The sequence below is a fragment of the Desmodus rotundus genome, chromosome 1 (genome assembly GCF_022682495.2).
Source record: "Desmodus rotundus isolate HL8 chromosome 1, HLdesRot8A.1, whole genome shotgun sequence".
Classification (NCBI taxonomy): domain Eukaryota; kingdom Metazoa; phylum Chordata; class Mammalia; order Chiroptera; family Phyllostomidae; genus Desmodus; species Desmodus rotundus.
In genome coordinates, this window is record NC_071387.1 from 100373856 (window position 1) to 100391680 (window position 17825).

Below are 17825 nucleotides of genomic sequence, written 5' to 3' on the forward strand. Positions count from 1 at the left end.
ATTATCCACGAACCAACAAAAATGCCTGTTAAGTTGCTGGATTGTTACTTTCTCTCTGTTCAGTAGATGATAAACACGTCCCCAAGGGACTTTTAATATTCATCCACCTATTTGGGATATGTTTCAATATCTCCTAAAATCATTTTGAAAATGTAAACTTCAACTATTCTCTTTGTTACTTTAGAATTTTTTCATATCAACTCAGCAAAGTTCCCGGCAGTGCTAACTGATGGCGTCTTCATCTTCAGAAATTTCCAAGGACAAACAAATGTCCCTGTATTTTCGACTTCTATAGGATTTCTCCATTTAGAATAGTTCAGGGCAAAGGGAAAACTCCTCCAACCCTAGGAAAAGTTCCTATTAAAAGTGCTATGATCCCTTGAATAACCTCTGGTTAATTCAGTGGCCTAACTGTGTGTCTCTAAACTGCATTAATAACACCTTTTCCTGCAGCTGTACCCCTAACACTTCCCTTTGGGTAGTCACAATCTTGCAGGAGTAACTGCAGGGCGTTTATGGCATAGCCAGACACCTCACTGAGGAAACACACCAAGGTCCCTTCACTGAAGGCTAACCTTGGTACAGAAGCGCTAGGGTTATTGACAAGAACACAAGGTGCGCCTTGGCATGTGCCAGCCTTTCTTCGGTGCCTGCAAATTTGCTGTTCCCCAAGTTTCTCATCTCCTTGTCTCTCATTGGCAGGAATTCTGAAGATTCAGAGGCCCGAGCTTCAGCCTCAGCTTGCCGTTTGCTGCCGTGTAGCTTTGGCAAGACAGTTAATCAACTCCTTTCACTCTGCTGCTCCAAGCTCTTCCTAAACGCTCACCCTGGGGCCCATCTAAGGCCCCTTCCTACCATGGATCTCATCTAACTTCTTTTCCTTTACCTGCCACATTTCAGTTACCACCTTCCAATCCCTGAACATGCCTATCTGATCCCACCTCTCCGTCCCGGCCTGGAATGGGTGCTTTCACTCCCAACCCCACTTTGCCAGTTCCTCTTCATTCTTAAATTTCAGTCTCCTTGGGAAGGCTGCTTCTGCTTGCTCTTTAAAAAGCATTCTCTCTCTGCACTCTAATTTCTTTCATAGCGCTTAGTAGTCTGTAATTCACTTGCTTCTTTTCTGTTTACTTGGTGTCCGTCTATCCTCCCCACTGGGCTGTGAGCCATGGACCGCGTCTTTGTGGTTCATTGGTTCCCAGCTTGACCTCTCAGTGGATTTGAACTTCCATCTTCCTTACAACTTTATTGATTTTTAGGAGCCACACTCTTCTATTTTATTTTATTTTTTCTACCTCTCCAGTGTCTCTTCTTCTTCATCAACCTTTCTTTCTTTGCCTGACCGTTAACTATTGGCATCCTACAAGGGTGCTGGCCAAGGGGCCTCTTCTCACTCCGTTCCCTCCCAGCCTCCAGTGATTCCCACCTGTTGTTATTTACACCTGAGTGGAATCCACTGCACTTGAGAGTGGGCTGGATTTAGTTATTGCTTCTAATAAACAGAATCCAGTCTGGTTAGTGTTGGAGTGTCGTTTCTGAGATTAGGTTGTAAACAGACTGTGGTTTCTCTTGGGGGCCTTCCTATGCACACTCTCATTCTCCTGCTTGCTCACCCTGGGGGAGCCATGTCTGCGGGGAGGCCCATGTTTTGAGAAATCAAGAGCAGCCAATGTGGGTTCTCCTCCCCCAGTCAAACCTTAAGGTGAGACCACAGCCCCAGCTGACAACTTGAGTATAACTCTCGACCCTGAGCTAGAGGCACCTAGCTAAGCCCTGTGGGTGCAAAAATCTTAAGATAACAAGTATTTGGTTTATTTTTAATTTTTATATTTACTTATTTTTAGAGAGAGAGGGAGAGAAGAGAAGGAAAGAAACATTAAAACATCAATGTGTAGTTGCTTCTCGCTTGCCCCCTCCTCCCCCCACACTGGGAACTGGCCTGCAACCCAGGCACGTGCCCTGACTGGGAATCAAACCGGAGACCCTTTGGTTCATAGGCCAGTACTCAATCCACTGAGCCACACCAGCCAGTAACAAGTATTTGTTTTAAGCTACAGTGTTTTGGGATCGTTTGCTGCACAGCAAGAGATAACTAATACACATCCCTTGGGGGTTTCACAGCCTCAGTGGCCTTAGGAACCATTCTCCGTACCAGTGTCCCTATATTCATAATTTGCCTCTCAATTCTGTCCACTTGACATTGCTACTTGGTTGTCTCATAAACGTCTCAAAGACTTCATGTTCAAAACCAACTTGTCCAGCCACATAAATAAGTGCAAATTCCGTGTGAGTGGCTTTGTCGCTGTTCACTGATGTGTCCCTAATGCCCAGCACATAGTAAATCCTCATTAAATGCAGATGAATTAATGTTTCACATCACACGTGCTTCTTTTCTGGTATTTCCTATTTTGGTAAATGTAGTACAATCCATTTAGTCACTCAAACCAGAAATTTGGACATATTCTTGACCCCCTCACTTACCTTCATTCTTACATCTTACCAGTCTCCAAGTTCCACAGGTCTGACATCCTAAATGTTTTTCAAATCTTCCTGTTTCTCTACCTCCACTGCCATCACCCAAGTCCACATCACCATTATCTCCTGCCTGGACCATAGCAATGACTGAACTGGTTTCTCCTCATTTACTTTATTTTTTAAAACGTTTTAAGTGCAGCATACAGAAATGTACATGAACCAAAAATGAAGAGCGTGATGGATTTCTACCAAGTGAAAACAGTCCTTTAGCCAGCATCCGGATCAAATCAAAACCTACCAACACTTCTGGGCTCCTGTGGTGCCCTCTTCTCTTCATCCCCCACCCCCCTCACTAGTCTTCCATCTACAACCAGTTTTTTTGGTCTGTTTTTGAACTTCATGTAAATGAAGTCACACAATTGGAACTCTTCTTCTGGTCTTACTCATTCCACAGCAGGGGGCTCATCCATGTGTTGCTTATCCCATTGCATTATTTATTTATTCTATTTTAGCTAGACAGTGAGTGGTTTTTAGTTTGGAGCCACATCAAGTCATTCTTGCATGTCCCTGGTGACCACACGTATGAGTTACTACTGGGTTTGTACCCAGGAGCGAATCGCTGTGTCTCAGGGTATGTAGAGGTTCACTGCTACCCACTCGTCTAGAGAACTTAAATCATTTCCCCTTCCACCATCTGCAAACTCATAGTTTCTTCCTTCCTTCCTTCCTTTTCTTTCTTTCTCTCTTTCTTTTTTAGAGAAAGGGGAAGGGAGGGAGAAAGAGAGGAAGAGAAACATCAACCAGTTGTCAGCCCCCAACCAGGGACCTGGCCCACGATGCAGGTATGTGCCCTGTCTGGGAATTGAACCTGTGGCCTTTTGGTTTGCAGGCCGATGCTCAACACACTGAGCCTAGCTAGCCAGAGCTCATCTAGTACATTTGTTGCCTCAGGCCTAGGATCAGCCATTTCTCCAAGGAGTCCTGATTTTTAGCATTAGCTGATTTATTTTTCACATTATAAAAGTCACATAAATGGAATTTTTAAAAGGATGAAATAAAGTAAAAACAAATGGAATATCTACACCTCTTTCATACTCAATGGAATATAAAAGATTCTTGTGAAAGAGGACATCATATGTAGAGGAGTGAGCCTGAGGGCTGGTGGGTGGGGGTCAGAGTCAGCAGCAGGATGAAGGGCTGGAGACATCCGCCAAAAAGGACAACAGGGTTGGTTCCTAGGTGCCATTGCCATCTACTCCCATGAGGAAGGTCCATTAGGGGCCTCCTGATGCTGAGCTGCTCAGAAAGCCTTCTGAGTGTCCCCATTTCCACCTGCTTCAGTGTCTTATATGAGTGAATGCAGCCTGAAACTCCACCCAAGATTGAGGAACGCTAGATATCAGATAGTATGAGGTGGTGGTAGCAGCAGCTAACAGGTATTTTGGGATGAGGGCAGTGTCTTAGTTTTCTAAAAATGTACCAACCTCTAAGGAAAGGTAACAATTTATTCTCAAAAGGCCAACCAGAGTGACTGTTGAGCTTAGTTTCCGCAGTGACCCTGCCCTCCCTGTACTGTAAGCTGTTTCAGCTTCCGGGTAGAGTGTTCCAGAAGGTGGGGTGAGGGTGTTTGGGAAACACATCCAGTCTACCCTGTCAAGTTTGGTGGTTTGCTTGGCTGAAGCTGAAATGCCAGCCTTGAAAACTGTGGAATGAATCACTTCGTGTTGCTGCCTAGGAAGGAGACTTGTGTCCTCCTGGAGCTTGCTCAGGGCAGAAAAGGTGTCTGCCAGGCCAGCATCATGGCTAACATCAGGAGCCAGGCTTGGGGTTGGCACCCTCTCTGCCTGCCCTATTTGCAAGATCAGATGTCAGTCTTGCTCACCCACTAGGAAGGAACAAAGCCCCCATGATAATAACTGCTGGGTAGTTCCAGTTGCAAGACAAGGACATCAAGAATTGGATTGTGAATAGGGACCTGGTTAAAGAAACTGATATATATAGCTTTTACAATGGAATAAGCCATAGTTAAAAAAAAACAGCAGGGCACCACTGGAGAAGTGCAGAACTCTTGGCACACAACCACTGCGTCCAAACCTGCGCTAAGAGACTTGACCAAACTCTGGCCTGGCTTCTAATATCATAAAGATTTGGATGCCCTAGCCCCGCCCCCCATCCTTCCCCCCGCCCCGCCAATAATTTGCCTTCCTGGAAAAAACTCAACGCTGCACTGCTGCCAGAATTTATTCTTTGTTCCAGCCAAATGATTGATGACTGACCCCTGACCTCCCTTTCTTAGAACATTTACTAAAAAGAGCTTATAATTGTGAATATATGTATCTTACAACCCAGATGCTATCTGTCACGGACCTGAGAGTCATTCCTTTAAAAAGCATTCGCCAGGAAAGACAGGCCTTCCGTCCTCCTGCTCCGTGGGACAGACTACTGACTTCCGTATCTCACAGCTAGCAGACAGACACACCTGGCCTAATCACATGACTGGCTTTTTGTGATTTTTCACTTCTCTGATTCTACTGGACCCGGTTCTCCCACTCCCTCATTCTCCCTTTCCCAAACGCCCAAATTGGATGGCGCTCAGCTCTTCCCCCTGCTATCAGCAGTTATCGGATAAAATCTTTCCGCAGCTTTAACTGATGTTCTGCTGTTTGTCTTTGACATGCTGCATGGTTTTTTTCCCCTCTATTTTTTTTTTTTATATTGAGCAATCTCTAAGATGTGTCACACAGACACACAGAATAGGGCCGGTCAGCGGCATATGGTATACTCTCATTTTTGAAACAAAATTCTGAATAGGCGAGTGTGGGAGGCGACTCTAGTCCTCGGAGGCCGGGCGGAATTTGCGCTCCGGGTCTCCAGCATGGTAGCCCGGAGCTGGCGCTCTCGGGCGGACGCCCTGGCGCAGACCGCCTCAATTTCCCCAGCCGACTCGAGAGCTGCAGAGTGTCTCCACCGCGGTCATCACCGCTTCGGGAGGCCCTGCACCCGGGGTCCACAGCTGGCGCCGCGAGAGAGCCGGGAAACCGGAAGTTGGAACGGGGTAGCCGGACGGAAAACGCCAACACACCTTTCGCGGTCAGAAGGCACCAAATTGACCCCACTGTGCCTTGCAGGCCCTCGGGGGCGCGGACGGGAGCGCGCAGGTGAGAGTGGCTAAGTAGTGCCGTGGAGAGGCGGCGTAGGGGCGTCAGCCAATAACCGACGTCTCTGAGGGGCGGGGCAGCGTCGTTGCCTGGGCGACACGTTCCCAGCGTCCGTGCTCTGCGCTGGGCAACTGGGAGGCACCGACTGTGAGAACCAATCTCCGGGATCTTCCGGGGCTCCGGACGCGTCCCATCCAGTCGCCTCGCATTAGGGGACCACGCCGCGGAGTTGGCTCCGCGCTTCTTGGGGTGAGAGGGCCGCCGGCTCCAGTAGCCTTGGGGGTTCTTATTTTTCTTCTTTGAAAAACGTTTTTTTTTCCTGGAACCCCTCCTATCTAATACTTACACTGGTTTTCTTTTTTTCTGTTTCGATGGTTAACATTTTCTCTACTGTTTATTCGATTATTCCTGTTTTTCATGGCCTCTCCCGCATTCCTTTATTTCCCCCTGTGGCCTCTCCTTCCTAAGGTTAGGTCATCTGCATTGCCCTGTCTTCAGCCTGGGCCGCCTTAATCAGTACAAGGTTGTTTTTATTACTTCAGATGATTCTTTTTTTCTACTTTTTATTAGTCTGGGTGTTTTTTTGTGAAGTCCTCTTTAAGACCTGAGTGAGCTCGCAAGCCAGTCTGCGAGGGTAGATGGTGATTTATTTCCTGAAGGTAGCATCTCCTCCTTCCCCAAGCTCAGTGAAGCTGTCTGCTGTCAGAGTTGGCATTTGTGTTTCCCGTGCCTGAAGCTCGGATAAGCGCCTTCATCCACGACAGTTGTCGTGACAGGCTGCTGGGGTGAGTACGTCCCTAAGCTGGTGGCTTGTGAGCTGGGCAGCAGGTGTTTTCTGTTGGAGTTATATGGAGTTCTTTTTTTAAAAAAAAATTTAGTCATCAACATTTTAAAGTCAGCAGATTTCACGTAGAAATCTAATTCTTTTCGGATTCTCTTGAAAAATCCTCAAGCTTTGGCAATTCTAGGCCTCCAACTGCCCCGTTTAAACAAAATATGGTTTTTTGAGGCCTCTGAAGTCCCTCCCCATTCTGGTCTCAAACCCAAGGAACTGGTCATTTGTGCTACTGCCTGGGTGCTGGATGCATTTAGGTTTTGATCTCTGCATTACTTATTTAATCACCCTGCCTGATTGAACTCTTTATGAACTCTTTCAGGGATAGAAATTCCTACACAGCAAATGTGAGGGCTTTTCCTCCTAGAGCTGCTCAGTCCTAGAGCCAGCCCTGGGAGGGTTTCCTCTCTTTTCCAAGAAGGGGCTAATATCTGTCATATAGCAGGTGCTCAATATATAATTTTTGAACAGTTAAATAAATGTTAAGACTTCATTTGGTCTAGATTAGGTGATTCCCTGGTGGGATCCAAATCTCTGGGCTTCCCGGTATCCCTGAAGTGTCTCTTTTGTCTGGTAGAGAAACTTTTGCCCTCAGGGAATCAGGACACACCCACTCTTTTCTGGATTTGTGCACTCCTGGGACTGCCAGGGGCTGAAATGATCCATCTCAGGAGCAAGGCCCCTTCTCTGGACACTGGTTGTGCTCCTCCTCGGTGGGAAAATGCTCACAGACGAAGCAATTCATCTTTTCCAGGGCTCCCTGTGGCTTTTTCTCATTTTGTAGCTCTCTCTGGCTTGAAAATAATATTGACTTTTGCTATACCTTTGTACATCTCTCTTTACCTTGAGGATTAAAACACCTGGAAACCCCTAGGGGTTTGTCACTTTGTCAAAGTGACAATAGAATGGATCGGAATCCTAGGACTCCTAAAACATGTTTAACTCCAAACGTTGAGTTGCAGTCTCAAAATGCTGCAGTGGCAATCTGAGAGCAGGTCCCGAATGTGGGGAATTTGGGTCCAGGGTTGCCAGATGTTCTAATTTTTCAAGAAAATCCATTTCTTTTTTAATTTAACTTTTTAAATGTTGGAAACTAAGTTAAAAAAAACTCAACCCTCGTGAGCCCTTGCAGCGTGCCCGTGGGCTGGTACGGGGGCCCGTCGTGCCTGTCTTACTGGCTGAAGTGGATGCATCTCACAGGTCTCCTGTGGGCTGAAGGCAGTGGGCATGGGAATGTTTCCTAGAGGAATGAACCTTCCTGGAATTTGACCACAGGGCTGACCTCCACCCCCTTCCTGACCTGGAGGTGTAATATGAAACCACCAGGGATATCTGAGCGTCTGGGACCCCATGGATAGTTGGTTAAGACCCCTTTACTCTCGTTAATACTAGTCTTGAGAGTGAGCTGGGGGTAGGGGGCCTTTAGAAAAATCAGATTGATCCCACATCTTTCGGAGGTGTAGGGCATGGAGATCCTAGGCCTCTCCCAAGTTTCCTCTTATGGAGAGAGAACTCTGTGCTAGTCTTGTGGGGAACCCAGAGGACCTGCTGACCAGCCTGGAGGCTTTAAATAAAATCCAGGGATATCTTTACGGAAACTCTGTAGACCTTCAGAAGCCCGGAAGGGTGCTGACAAGGATCATCATAAGTCTCCACCCAGCAAAGTACCCTTTTTCCTGTGAGGGCAGCTGCAATGCTCTCTCTGAAACGTCAAATATCAAAATCCTCCCATAAAATGTATTTTCCCATATTGGCGCTCCTGCTTGTCTGGCATTAGGAGTAGTATGTGCCCAGAAAAGTGATTGGGAGCTGCCAGGGTGGATCTGGAGTGACCTGGCCAAGAGCAGGTGCAGCTGGGCTCAGGACCCTAAACCCCGGAACGCTGGAAGCCAGGAACCCTCTAGGACTGTAGCTACGTGGGGAACGGGATCTGGGAGGGACTTCCTGTTGTCCTTAATCCCAGTCTCCACCCGTCTCCCTTTCCCCGGTGCGAGCTGCTGAGGATCCCTTCCCAGGGGAGGGTCCCTCTTTCCGCTGCCTGAGGTGTCCCATCCACCTCCAACTCAGTGAGGATGGGGGGGCTGGGGAGGGGACATGGATCCAGAGAGCAGCACAGGCAGCCAGCTGGCAGGAGGGAACGGGGTCAAAGGTGGAGGGCTTGGAGAAAAGGGTGCCTGGACCCAGATTGGGGAAGGGGAAGGACGGGAAGGACATTCTTTGTCCAGAACCATGAGCCAGATGGACTCCTGAACCCAGCTGTTACAGCCGCAGGGATGATCGTTGAAAGTGGGCAGCTCAATTTCTGGATCCCAGGCAGGGCTGAGTCAGGTAGAGCACAGGGTGTGTGTGTGTCCTGGACCAGGGAGACCGCAGGGCCTGGATTCCTCAGCTGAGCTGGCTGTGGCAGTCGGGGCCCCACACAGCACCTGTTTTGTAGGATCTCTGCAGATCTTTTGGCTTCTAATGACAGGAGATACAGATTCCTAGTCAGCCCTGGCTTTCCCTGAGCTGATTGCTATGAGATGCAGGGCTATTGTTTCAGTGATAAAGGGAACAATACAAAATAGCATTCTGTAGAAGCGAGGGACCAAAAAACAGAGAGGGAGGCCATTGGATGGCATCAAGGAGGCTTTTTTTTTTTTTAATAAAGATTTCATTTATTTATTTTTAGAGAAGGGGGAAGAGAGGGAGAGAAACAGCAATGTGTGGCTGCCTCTCGCAGGCCCCCCACTAGGGACCTGGCTCACAACCCAGGCATGTGCCCTGACTGGGAATTGAACCAGTGACCCTGTGGTTCACAGGCCTGTGCTCAATTAATTCATTGAGCCACACCAGCCAGACAGGAGGCTTTATTTTTTATTTTATTTTTTAAAGATTTTATTTATTTACTTATTTTTAGAGAGAGGGGAAGGGAGGGAGAAAGAGAGGAAGAGAAACATCTGTGTGCGGTTGCCTCCCATACACCCCGCACCTGGGCACTTGGCCCGCAACCCAGGCATGTTGAGCCCCGACTGGGAATCAAACCAACAACCCCTTGGTTCACAGGCCGGCACTCAGTCCACTCAGCCACACCAGCTAGGGCAGGAGGCTTTATTTTTGATTGGGAATAGGGATGAGACTGGACCTACATGAGATTTGGGGGGCACTTCAGAAGTGTCCAGGAGATGCTAGCTGATTTCCTTCTGCTCTTCGAGGCTCCTGGCCAGAAGCTGGAGGGGGCTCGGCCAGCAGAAGGAGAAACGACGCAGCTGTGCTTCGTAGCTCCGGCATAGAAAATGTCTGCAGACTGTGGCGGCACGCAGGCTCCCCGGGCCAAAGACAGAGCCCGAGAGGTATGGACATGGTGCCAGGTAAGGGAGCTGCGCTCTGGAGAAAACTGGAATTGGAGGGGATCTTCACAGCAAGGCATCTGGACCAGTGGAAGAGTTAGACCCACTGGGGTGCAGGGCGGGTGGATGGGTGTGAAGCGGGAAATGGAGAGAGGGCGGTATGATGGGAAATACCTTCCACCTGGGAATTGACTTCTGCGGAACCACATCGCTTGGCCTGGTGCATTCTGTAGTCAGCAGACCACAGGCCACATGAGGTAGCAGTTAGGCTCTGCAGGGGTCCCACTGGTGCGGCTAGCTCTCTGGACAGCACCAGAGCACACAGAGAAGCCTCGGTCTCCCCCCACCGCCCCACCCCCGCATACTGTCCGTGGCCTGGGACCCCTTCTCTCTGGGTCTGAGCATCTAGGCCTTCCTGTACATGTTATCTCTCTGTGTGTGTGTGTGTGTGTGTGTGTGTGTGTGTGTGTGTGTGATTACAACCTGTGGGGAGACCGGAGTCACCAGACTTGGAATCAGGAGAGTAGAAGTCAGTTGCAGCCAGGTGTGTGACTTTGGGCAAGTACCCTGGCCTCTCAGAACCAGGAGTGTGATCTATAAAATGTGGATCGTGTACCTGTTGTTCCAACCGTGTCACCCAGGTGGTTGGGAGGCTCAGAGGAAATAATGGGCACAAGAGTCCTCTGTAAGCAGTTCGTCAGCTGCAGGAGACTGTCACTGTAACACATAATAGAAGAATACCCACAGCAACCGGAACCCAGGTCAAAGAGACCTGTACCCCTTACCCAGTAATTCCGGTGGTCGTAAGTACACACACAAATCAAGTATTAGTTTTATGTTTTTCCTACCATAGAAGCACAAAAAGTTGTTACCACTGTTTGGTTTCCTATCCAAAATGCCTTTGTAAAATGAACAGGGCTCACACGTCCGTGCCATTCTCTGCTGATGTCGGGTTTTGTCAGCTCACACAGTAGAGTAGTAACAATAACTACAGGCAGTGTTCTGTGTTTGCCCAGAACTTTCTGGAGCAGGCAGCTCTGTCATGCATTGTCTGTGCGGAAAGTGGAGCAGCTGGGTCTTGGAGCCTGCCTTACCCAGGCGGCTCTCAGGCACTCTGACTCCTGCCCTGCGGTCTTTCCCTTTGAGACCCTAACACAAATGGAGGTGGGGAGGGCAAGAGGGATAGGCATGAGTTCCCTGCAGAAGGCTGGCCAATCCCCATGCAGTGGATGACAATGAGGTTTCACCAAGGGCCTCTCAGTAGAAGGGAAGGGACTTAACCAAAGCTCTTGAGGTTTGGGTGGAGATGGTGTCTGCGCGGGGTTGAATGGCTAGTGAGGAACGGCTCTGGCTTTGAGCCCCAGTCACCTGACTAAAGCCAGCTCCTTCCTCTTCCAGAGCACTGGGCTGACGTTGGTGTGATGGAGGGGGGAGGAGTTGAGAGGACCCTGAAGTCCCACTGGGTGGGGTGGTACTGAAGGGGGTGAGCTGTAGAGGTGTGCTCCTTCTTTCAGACAGACCATGGTGGGCACCAGGCTTCGGCACACCTGTGGCACCGTTAGGCTTTTTTCTCCAAACTAAAAAACTCCAACTGCTCCCATCAAATTCAGTCAGGCCAGATATGCCCAAGGCCACATGATGCCTCCCTGTCACCTTAAAGACATGGTGGCCCTAGGGGTGACTTGGGAGTCAGATACACTTGAGTTCAAATCCTGGCTGAGCCACTCTCTGATCTTGGGCTCTTGTCTGATCTCTGAGCCTGGGTGTATTAGTTTCCTGGGGCTGCCATAACAAAGGGTTACAAACTTGGTGGCTTAAAACAACCAGAGTTTATTCTCTCACAGTTCTGGAGGCCAGAAACCTAAAATCAAGGTGTCGGTAGGGCTCCCTCCCAAGGCTCTAGGTAGGATTGTTCCTGCCTCTTCCAGCTGCTGGGGGCTCCAGGTGTCCTTGGCTTATGACAGCATCACTCCAGTCTTTGCTTCTGTCTTTGCATGGCCTGCTCCATGTTCTCTGTCCTCTTTTTATAAGAATACCAGTCATTGGATATTCAACCCACTGCACTCAGTTTCCTGGTATATTAAAAATAGTAACCACACTACTGTTAGAGGTGCAAGGCTTGAATTGAAACAGGCAGCTGCCCTGTGGGCACTTGGCCAGCCTGCACCTTGCAGGATCTTTATAGGCCTGCCTTCCTTCCCTTTTGGGGGTGAGCAGGAGATGCACAGGTCCCTGGGGATGTGAGAAGGAAGTAAGGCCAGTCCTTCAAGTGTGTCTTATATGTGGTTGTGTGTTTGGCCACACTAGCTGTCTGTCTCTGCAGGGACCCCTGGGCGTGGAGGGCGTGGAGGACAGCTTGGCTGTCCTCCATGGAGCTTTTCCAGTCTCCTCCCCAGTATTAATGGGGGCTGCCATTCCTAGGTTCCAGGTCATGGGCATCCTTGTCAAGAAGAGCTTTCCGAGCCAAAGGACATGGTGCCTTTCGGAGCCACTCAGGAGTCACCCTACATTAAGACAGAGATGCAAGAGCTGCACCCTGAAGGGGTGTCACAGGAGGACAGGGCTCAAGGAGCTTGGAGCTGGAGGCGCCTGAGCCAGGGCTCTAAGGAGAAAGCTCTTTTTCTACCTGGTGGAGGTGAGGAGAGGGATGTGGAGAGAGGTGCTTTCCTGGGCAGCAGCTGTGGGGAGAGGTGGAGGCTCACAGCTCAGGTGGGAAGGGGAAGAGGTTTCTGCCATGGTCAGGAGTGATGCCTGGATGTCTGCCCACTTGCCTCTCGGAGGTCACGCTGGCCCAGTCTCAGAGCCTACTGACCCTCTTCTTGGGTGGAGTCGAAGGTGGGGTTTGAGGCAGCTGTGGGTTTGCCAGGCATGAGCTTGCTCAGGGAGCAGCAGGACCCGAGGATGAGGTGGCCTCCCTGAGGACCTCTCTCCTCTCTCAGCCCTCCCCTCCCCCCAGATCCCCGTGCTTTCCCACGAGGGGAGGACCAGAGACCGGCAGATGGCTGCAGCGCTCCTCACTGCCTGGTCCCAGGTGAGTGCCCTGTCCAAGGCTGGGAGGGAAATGGAAAGGCACGGAGGGGGAGGGACGGTGTCTCTGACTGAATCATCCTCTGGACCTCAGTACTGGACCTGAGGGTCGGGGCCGGAGGGGAAGGTGCTGGAGATCCTGAGCTTTGGCTGTGGCATCAGAAAAGAAGGCCTCTTTTGTTTTTGTCTCCCGTCTTCTGTACACAGTTGCCTTATTCTTGTCCCAAAAAGCCATCCTTGGGCAACTCCCGCTTCACCCGTAGACCTGGGCAGCAGGTTAGGAGTCAGGATCTCATCTTGGCTTCAGCTTGGCACCAGCGGGCCCCTCCACCATGGCGCGGCTTGTCCTGCAGAGTAGGCATTTTGTGTTTCAGATGCCAGTGACCTTTGAGGACGTGGCTCTCTACCTCTCCCGGGAGGAGTGGGGGCGGCTGGACCACCCGCAGCAGAGTTTCTACCGGGATGTCCTGCAGAAGCGAAACGGGCTGGCCTTGGGTAAGGGCTGGCATTCGTGTGGGGCGACACTTCCTGACGCCCTGGATGTCAGAGGTGGGGTCTGTCCTGCCATCATCTCCCAGCTTTCCAAGGCTTAAAACCTGTTCATTGTTCACGTAGATTGTATTTTTCCACAGAGCCTTCCTAGTGAGGCGCATGCTCTGTATACAGGCTGCGATGGGAGCCATGAGCCAGATGTGGCTGTTGAGCACTAGAAATGTGGCTAGAGTAACTGAATATTTAATTTTATTTCATTTTAATCAGCTCAAATTTGAAGTGAAAGAGCTACACGTGGCTAGTTGGCTGCTGTATTAGCTAGTGCCAGCCTAGAGATTCTGCTTCTCTTTGGTTCTTCTGTGGTGCTTTCCCCGAGGTTTCACCCCCCTCTTTCTCGAAGCCCAGCTTTAGACGTGTCTGTGCAGAAAACTGGCCTCTGGGCTCTGGGCTCTGGGCCGGCGCCCGAGGTAGGGGGATACCTCGGGTGCCAGCCCTGAGCCCAGAGCCCAGAGGCCAGTAACATCTGCCCTGAGGGGCATGTCCTCGTTTCTGAGGGGCCTTGGCTCTCCCGGCTTTTCTCTCAGTAAATAGTTATGTCCCTGGGCTTTGACTCCTCACTTGCAGACTCCAGTTTTCTTGGCAGACTTTTATGAGATCTTACGGAAACTCAGCGTTCATTCATTGCTGTCCATTCATTCAGTTACCTTGTCTGTCAACACACACCTGTTGCACAGCTGCTAGTGCAGGCGGAGCTTGGGGCTTGGTAATGCCACCCCTTGACTTCAGTGGTGGGCTGAGACCCTCCCTTGTCCCTGTTGGGCCCCAAGATCATAGCTACCCTGCTCACTCCTTTAATTGTCTCAGGTTTTTCTACCACCTGTTGTTAACACCCCCAGGGCCCAGAGCAGCAGGTCTGGGCAAGTCCTGGGAGATCAGAGGGAACCTAGCACCCATTTGTGGCCTCACAACAGCCTTCATGAACAACCTAAACCAAGGGTCCCCAGCCCCTGGGATACAGACCAGTACCGGTCCATGGCCTGTTAGGAACCGTCCCTGAGGGAAGCTCGCCTGAGCTCCCTCTTACCCATCCATGGAAAAACCGGTCCCTGCTGAGGACCGCTGACCTAAACCACCCAGTTTGTCCACATTCCCTTCCTTCCATGGGGCCTGGACTAGGGCATGGAGGCCAGGCCCTCTGCTCTCTTACTGACTTGACCAGAATTCTCGGGCCCTCATCCAGGGCCTTGGCAAATGGACATTTCTTCCCCAACTTCTGGGTGGCGTTCCTGGCCCCTCATGTCCCAGGGCCTCCCCCAGGAGCCCTTACCACCCCAATAAGGGCTGGGAAGGGGGAGGTGCAGGAGTGGGAGACATTGCTGAGCCCACAGCCAGGGCTGTGTGAAGAACGGGGTTGCTGGAAGCTGACCTGGCCCAGCCCCTCCCCCATTACTTCTGGTGCTCCTTCAGGGAAACAAGGCAGAGCCCTGCCCCAGTCCTGAAAAGAGTATGTCTAGTGGTAACCCTGGAACGTGCTTCCTGGAGAGGATGGCCATGTGACCGCAAGCAGTCTTAGAGGACACGTGGTGTTACCTGGTATTTCCACAGTTGCACCCGTTCCCCTTTTGCTCTGTCAGTTCTCAGGGGGTGGTGTCTCCTGCTGGGCAGCCCAGGAGCTCTGTCGCTGAGCACTGCATCTCTTTTTGGCCAGGGTTCCCCATCAGCAGAACTTTCTGGGCCTCCCAAATTCAGGGCAAGGGTGAGGCCTCAAGTTCGTGCCTGCAGATGGGAGAGGAAGAGAGGTGCATTCAGAGGTAGTGGGTAGGCAGTGGGTTGTCGCTGTCACTCCCAGGTGCCCCTTGTCAGTGCAGGCTCTGTTTCCTGTGGGGTGCAGACACATGGCCTTACCTGGGGCAGGGGCTAGCCTTCCCTCTTCTGCAGAAGGTGGCTGTCATTTCTCAGGTTCCCCTCAGGTCCTTGAACTTTTCTCCATCTCCAGAGTTCCCTTGAGTCCCTCACAGAAGCTTCTCTGGTTGGAAACTCTTTTTCCAGGAGTTGCAGAGGTGAGAAAGGAAGAGCCAACCTCATCCCCAGCAGTCCCTGGGGATGGGAAGTCGCTCAGGACCAGGGCAGGGAGAGCCCAGGAGGATGTCCTGCAGTGTGGGCGGCAAGCAGCCAGTGGCCAGAGATTGGGGCCAGACAAAGACGACGAGCAGCCAGGTCCCCGGGAGGAGACACAGCTGGAACCAGCCCTGTCTGACACCGGCTGTCCAGAGAAGCCCAGCGAGGGGGAGATAGGTGCTCCCGAGAGCAGCAGGGAGGGCCTGGTCCCTGATGGTGATGCCTGCAAGAAGACCTACAAGTGTGAGCAATGTGGCAAGGGCTTCAGCTGGCACTCCCACCTGGTGACGCACCGGCGCACCCACACGGGCGAGAAACCCTATGCCTGCACGGACTGTGGCAAGCGCTTTGGCCGGAGCTCGCACCTCATCCAGCACCAGATCATCCACACGGGTGAGAAGCCCTACACCTGCCCCTCCTGCTGGAAGAGCTTCAGCCACCACTCTACGCTGATCCAGCACCAGCGCATCCACACAGGTGAAAAGCCCTATGTGTGCGACCGCTGTGCCAAGCGCTTCACCCGCCGCTCGGACCTGGTCACCCACCAGGGCACGCACACAGGCGCCAAGCCCCACAAGTGTCCCATCTGCAGTAAGTGCTTCACACAGAGCTCAGCCCTGGTCACCCATCAGCGCACTCACACAGGGGTCAAGCCCTACCCGTGCCCCGAGTGCGGTAAGTGCTTCAGCCAGCGCTCCAACCTCATCGCACACAACCGTACGCACACCGGGGAGAAGCCCTACCACTGCCTTGACTGCGGCAAGAGCTTCAGCCACAGCTCGCACCTCACCGCCCACCAGCGCACCCACCGTGGTGTCCGGCCCTACTCCTGCCCTCTCTGCGGCAAGAGCTTCAGCAGGCGCTCCAACCTGCACCGGCATGAGAAGATCCACACCACAGGGCCCAAGGCCCTGGCCGTGCTGATGCTGGGGGCGGCGGGTGCTCTCGCAGCACCCCCATCTACTCCCACCTAGGAGGCTGCAAGGGAGGTGCCAGGCCCTGGGGAGGAGTGAGGGCAGCTGTAATGGCAGCAAGAGGGAGCGAAGGGAGTTTGGGAGGTGCTGGCATGGGGTGGGGCATGGCAACATGGGAACGAGTTAGGGTGAAGAGCAGGCAGGCTAGCTGTAAATTAAAGGCCTTGGAATTCAAGCCTTGGCCTATTGTTCCGTCTTGTGGCGGGTGGGGGTGGGAGGTATAGGGAAGTTGGGGGAGCTGGTGGCTGACCCCAGACTGTGGGAGACTCTTGGGTCCACGATGTGTCCTCACCAAGGCATCCCTGAGTCATTGCGTTCAGGTCTTGGGCACCCTCTTCCCCCATCCTTGACTTGGCTTGGACCCCAATCCACATGGTCAGGACCATAATTGTCCAGGTAGAAGCTTCTTAGCATAGAGGTTTTAAGACCTGAATCTAACCAGCCACTTCTGGAGTTGTCGACCCCCTGACGGGTGCCCTGCTGCTGCCTCAACTTTCATCCCAGGGGCATTGCCCACTGAGACCTGGCTCCCTCGGCTCTTTGGGAGCCAGGAGTGGGGTAGAGCCAGCCTGGGAGTTCATACTTATTGTCTCCTGCCTGCCCTGTCTCCTGTTTCAGTCACCAAGGCCGAGTTTTGTGGCTGGACGTTTTGCATCTGCTCCTACTGGGGCCCATTGGTGACCCAGTGAGAATTCCACACTTGCCAGGGACCAGTGTCCCTCCTTGGCCTCTTCACACATGTCCTTTATCATTTGCCCTACTCAGCCATGCCTGGTTGTTTCACTCCTGGCCTTCTGGTTTTAGATTTCTGTAGTTTCTATTTCCTGTTCTCTACTATTTTTCCTGGAAGGGGTGGGCTCAGCCTGCTTATTATCCAAGATTTGCAGCTTAGCTTCTAGGATAACATGCAGTTCTGACCTTGATGTCTGCATCACGGAGGTCATCAAGACCCTACCTGTCTCTGGATCACGGAGCCACCAGGGTGGCTGCAGCCCTGGTTGGTTCCCAGCTCCTAAGGGACGAAGTGGCTTGAACAGGACGGCAGACAGAATAGTAATAATAGTTGCCAGTTGCCCTGTAGGCTTGGGGCCAAGCACCGTGTATTTGTCACCTCTGCTATCCACAACGCTGAGCAGTGGGTTTTATTCTAGTTTTATAGATGAGGAAACTGAGGCTGGGAGAGAAGTCCATTAACTTTCCCAAAGCCATACGACCAGAAAGCTGGAAGCTGAGGTTCAGGGCCAAGGATTTTACCATTTAAAGAATACCCTTATTTCCACACACCCCAACAGCTATTGACTGTCTAATTAATGCATGATATTATGAGGCAGGGCTGTCTAAAAAGAGTAAGACAGACATCAGACAACCTTCTGGCATGCTGGACTCGGCTGGAGATGGGGAGAGGAAGGAGCATATA

The 17825-nt window shown here is 51.5% G+C and overlaps 1 protein-coding gene across 5 annotated transcripts; it reads left to right on the top strand.

Moving 5' to 3' along the window:
* The first annotated feature begins 5723 nt into the window (after window positions 1-5723).
* Window positions 5724-16583, top strand: ZNF205 (zinc finger protein 205). 5 transcript variants are annotated; one of them, XM_045189795.3, is made up of 7 exons: window positions 5724-5882; window positions 6316-6418; window positions 9663-9818; window positions 12219-12432; window positions 12737-12828; window positions 13199-13319; window positions 15366-16583. In XM_045189795.3, the coding sequence occupies exons 3-7, from the start codon at window positions 9744-9746 to the stop codon at window positions 16406-16408; spliced, it is 1545 nt and encodes a 514-aa protein (XP_045045730.2). In that variant the 5' UTR covers window positions 5724-5882; window positions 6316-6418; window positions 9663-9743; the 3' UTR covers window positions 16409-16583. The 5 variants fall into 5 exon arrangements, with proteins under 5 accessions (XP_045045730.2, XP_024409041.2, XP_045045731.2 ...); XM_024553273.4 differs by having other exon boundaries at window positions 5724-6418; XM_045189796.3 differs by having other exon boundaries at window positions 5727-6418; window positions 9663-9800.
* The last annotated feature ends 1242 nt before the right edge of the window (window positions 16584-17825 follow it).

Coding starts and splice junctions, on each gene's coding strand:
- ZNF205 (XM_024553273.4), top strand. CDS start 9,744: ATGTCTGCAGACTGTGGCGGCACGCAGGCTCCCCGGGCCAAAGACAGA. Junction 12,829..13,198: donor TCCTCACTGCCTGGTCCCAG/GTGAGTGCCCTG, acceptor TTTGTGTTTCAG/ATGCCAGTGACCTTTGAGGA. Junction 13,320..15,365: donor GCGAAACGGGCTGGCCTTGG/GTAAGGGCTGGC, acceptor CTCTTTTTCCAG/GAGTTGCAGAGGTGAGAAAG.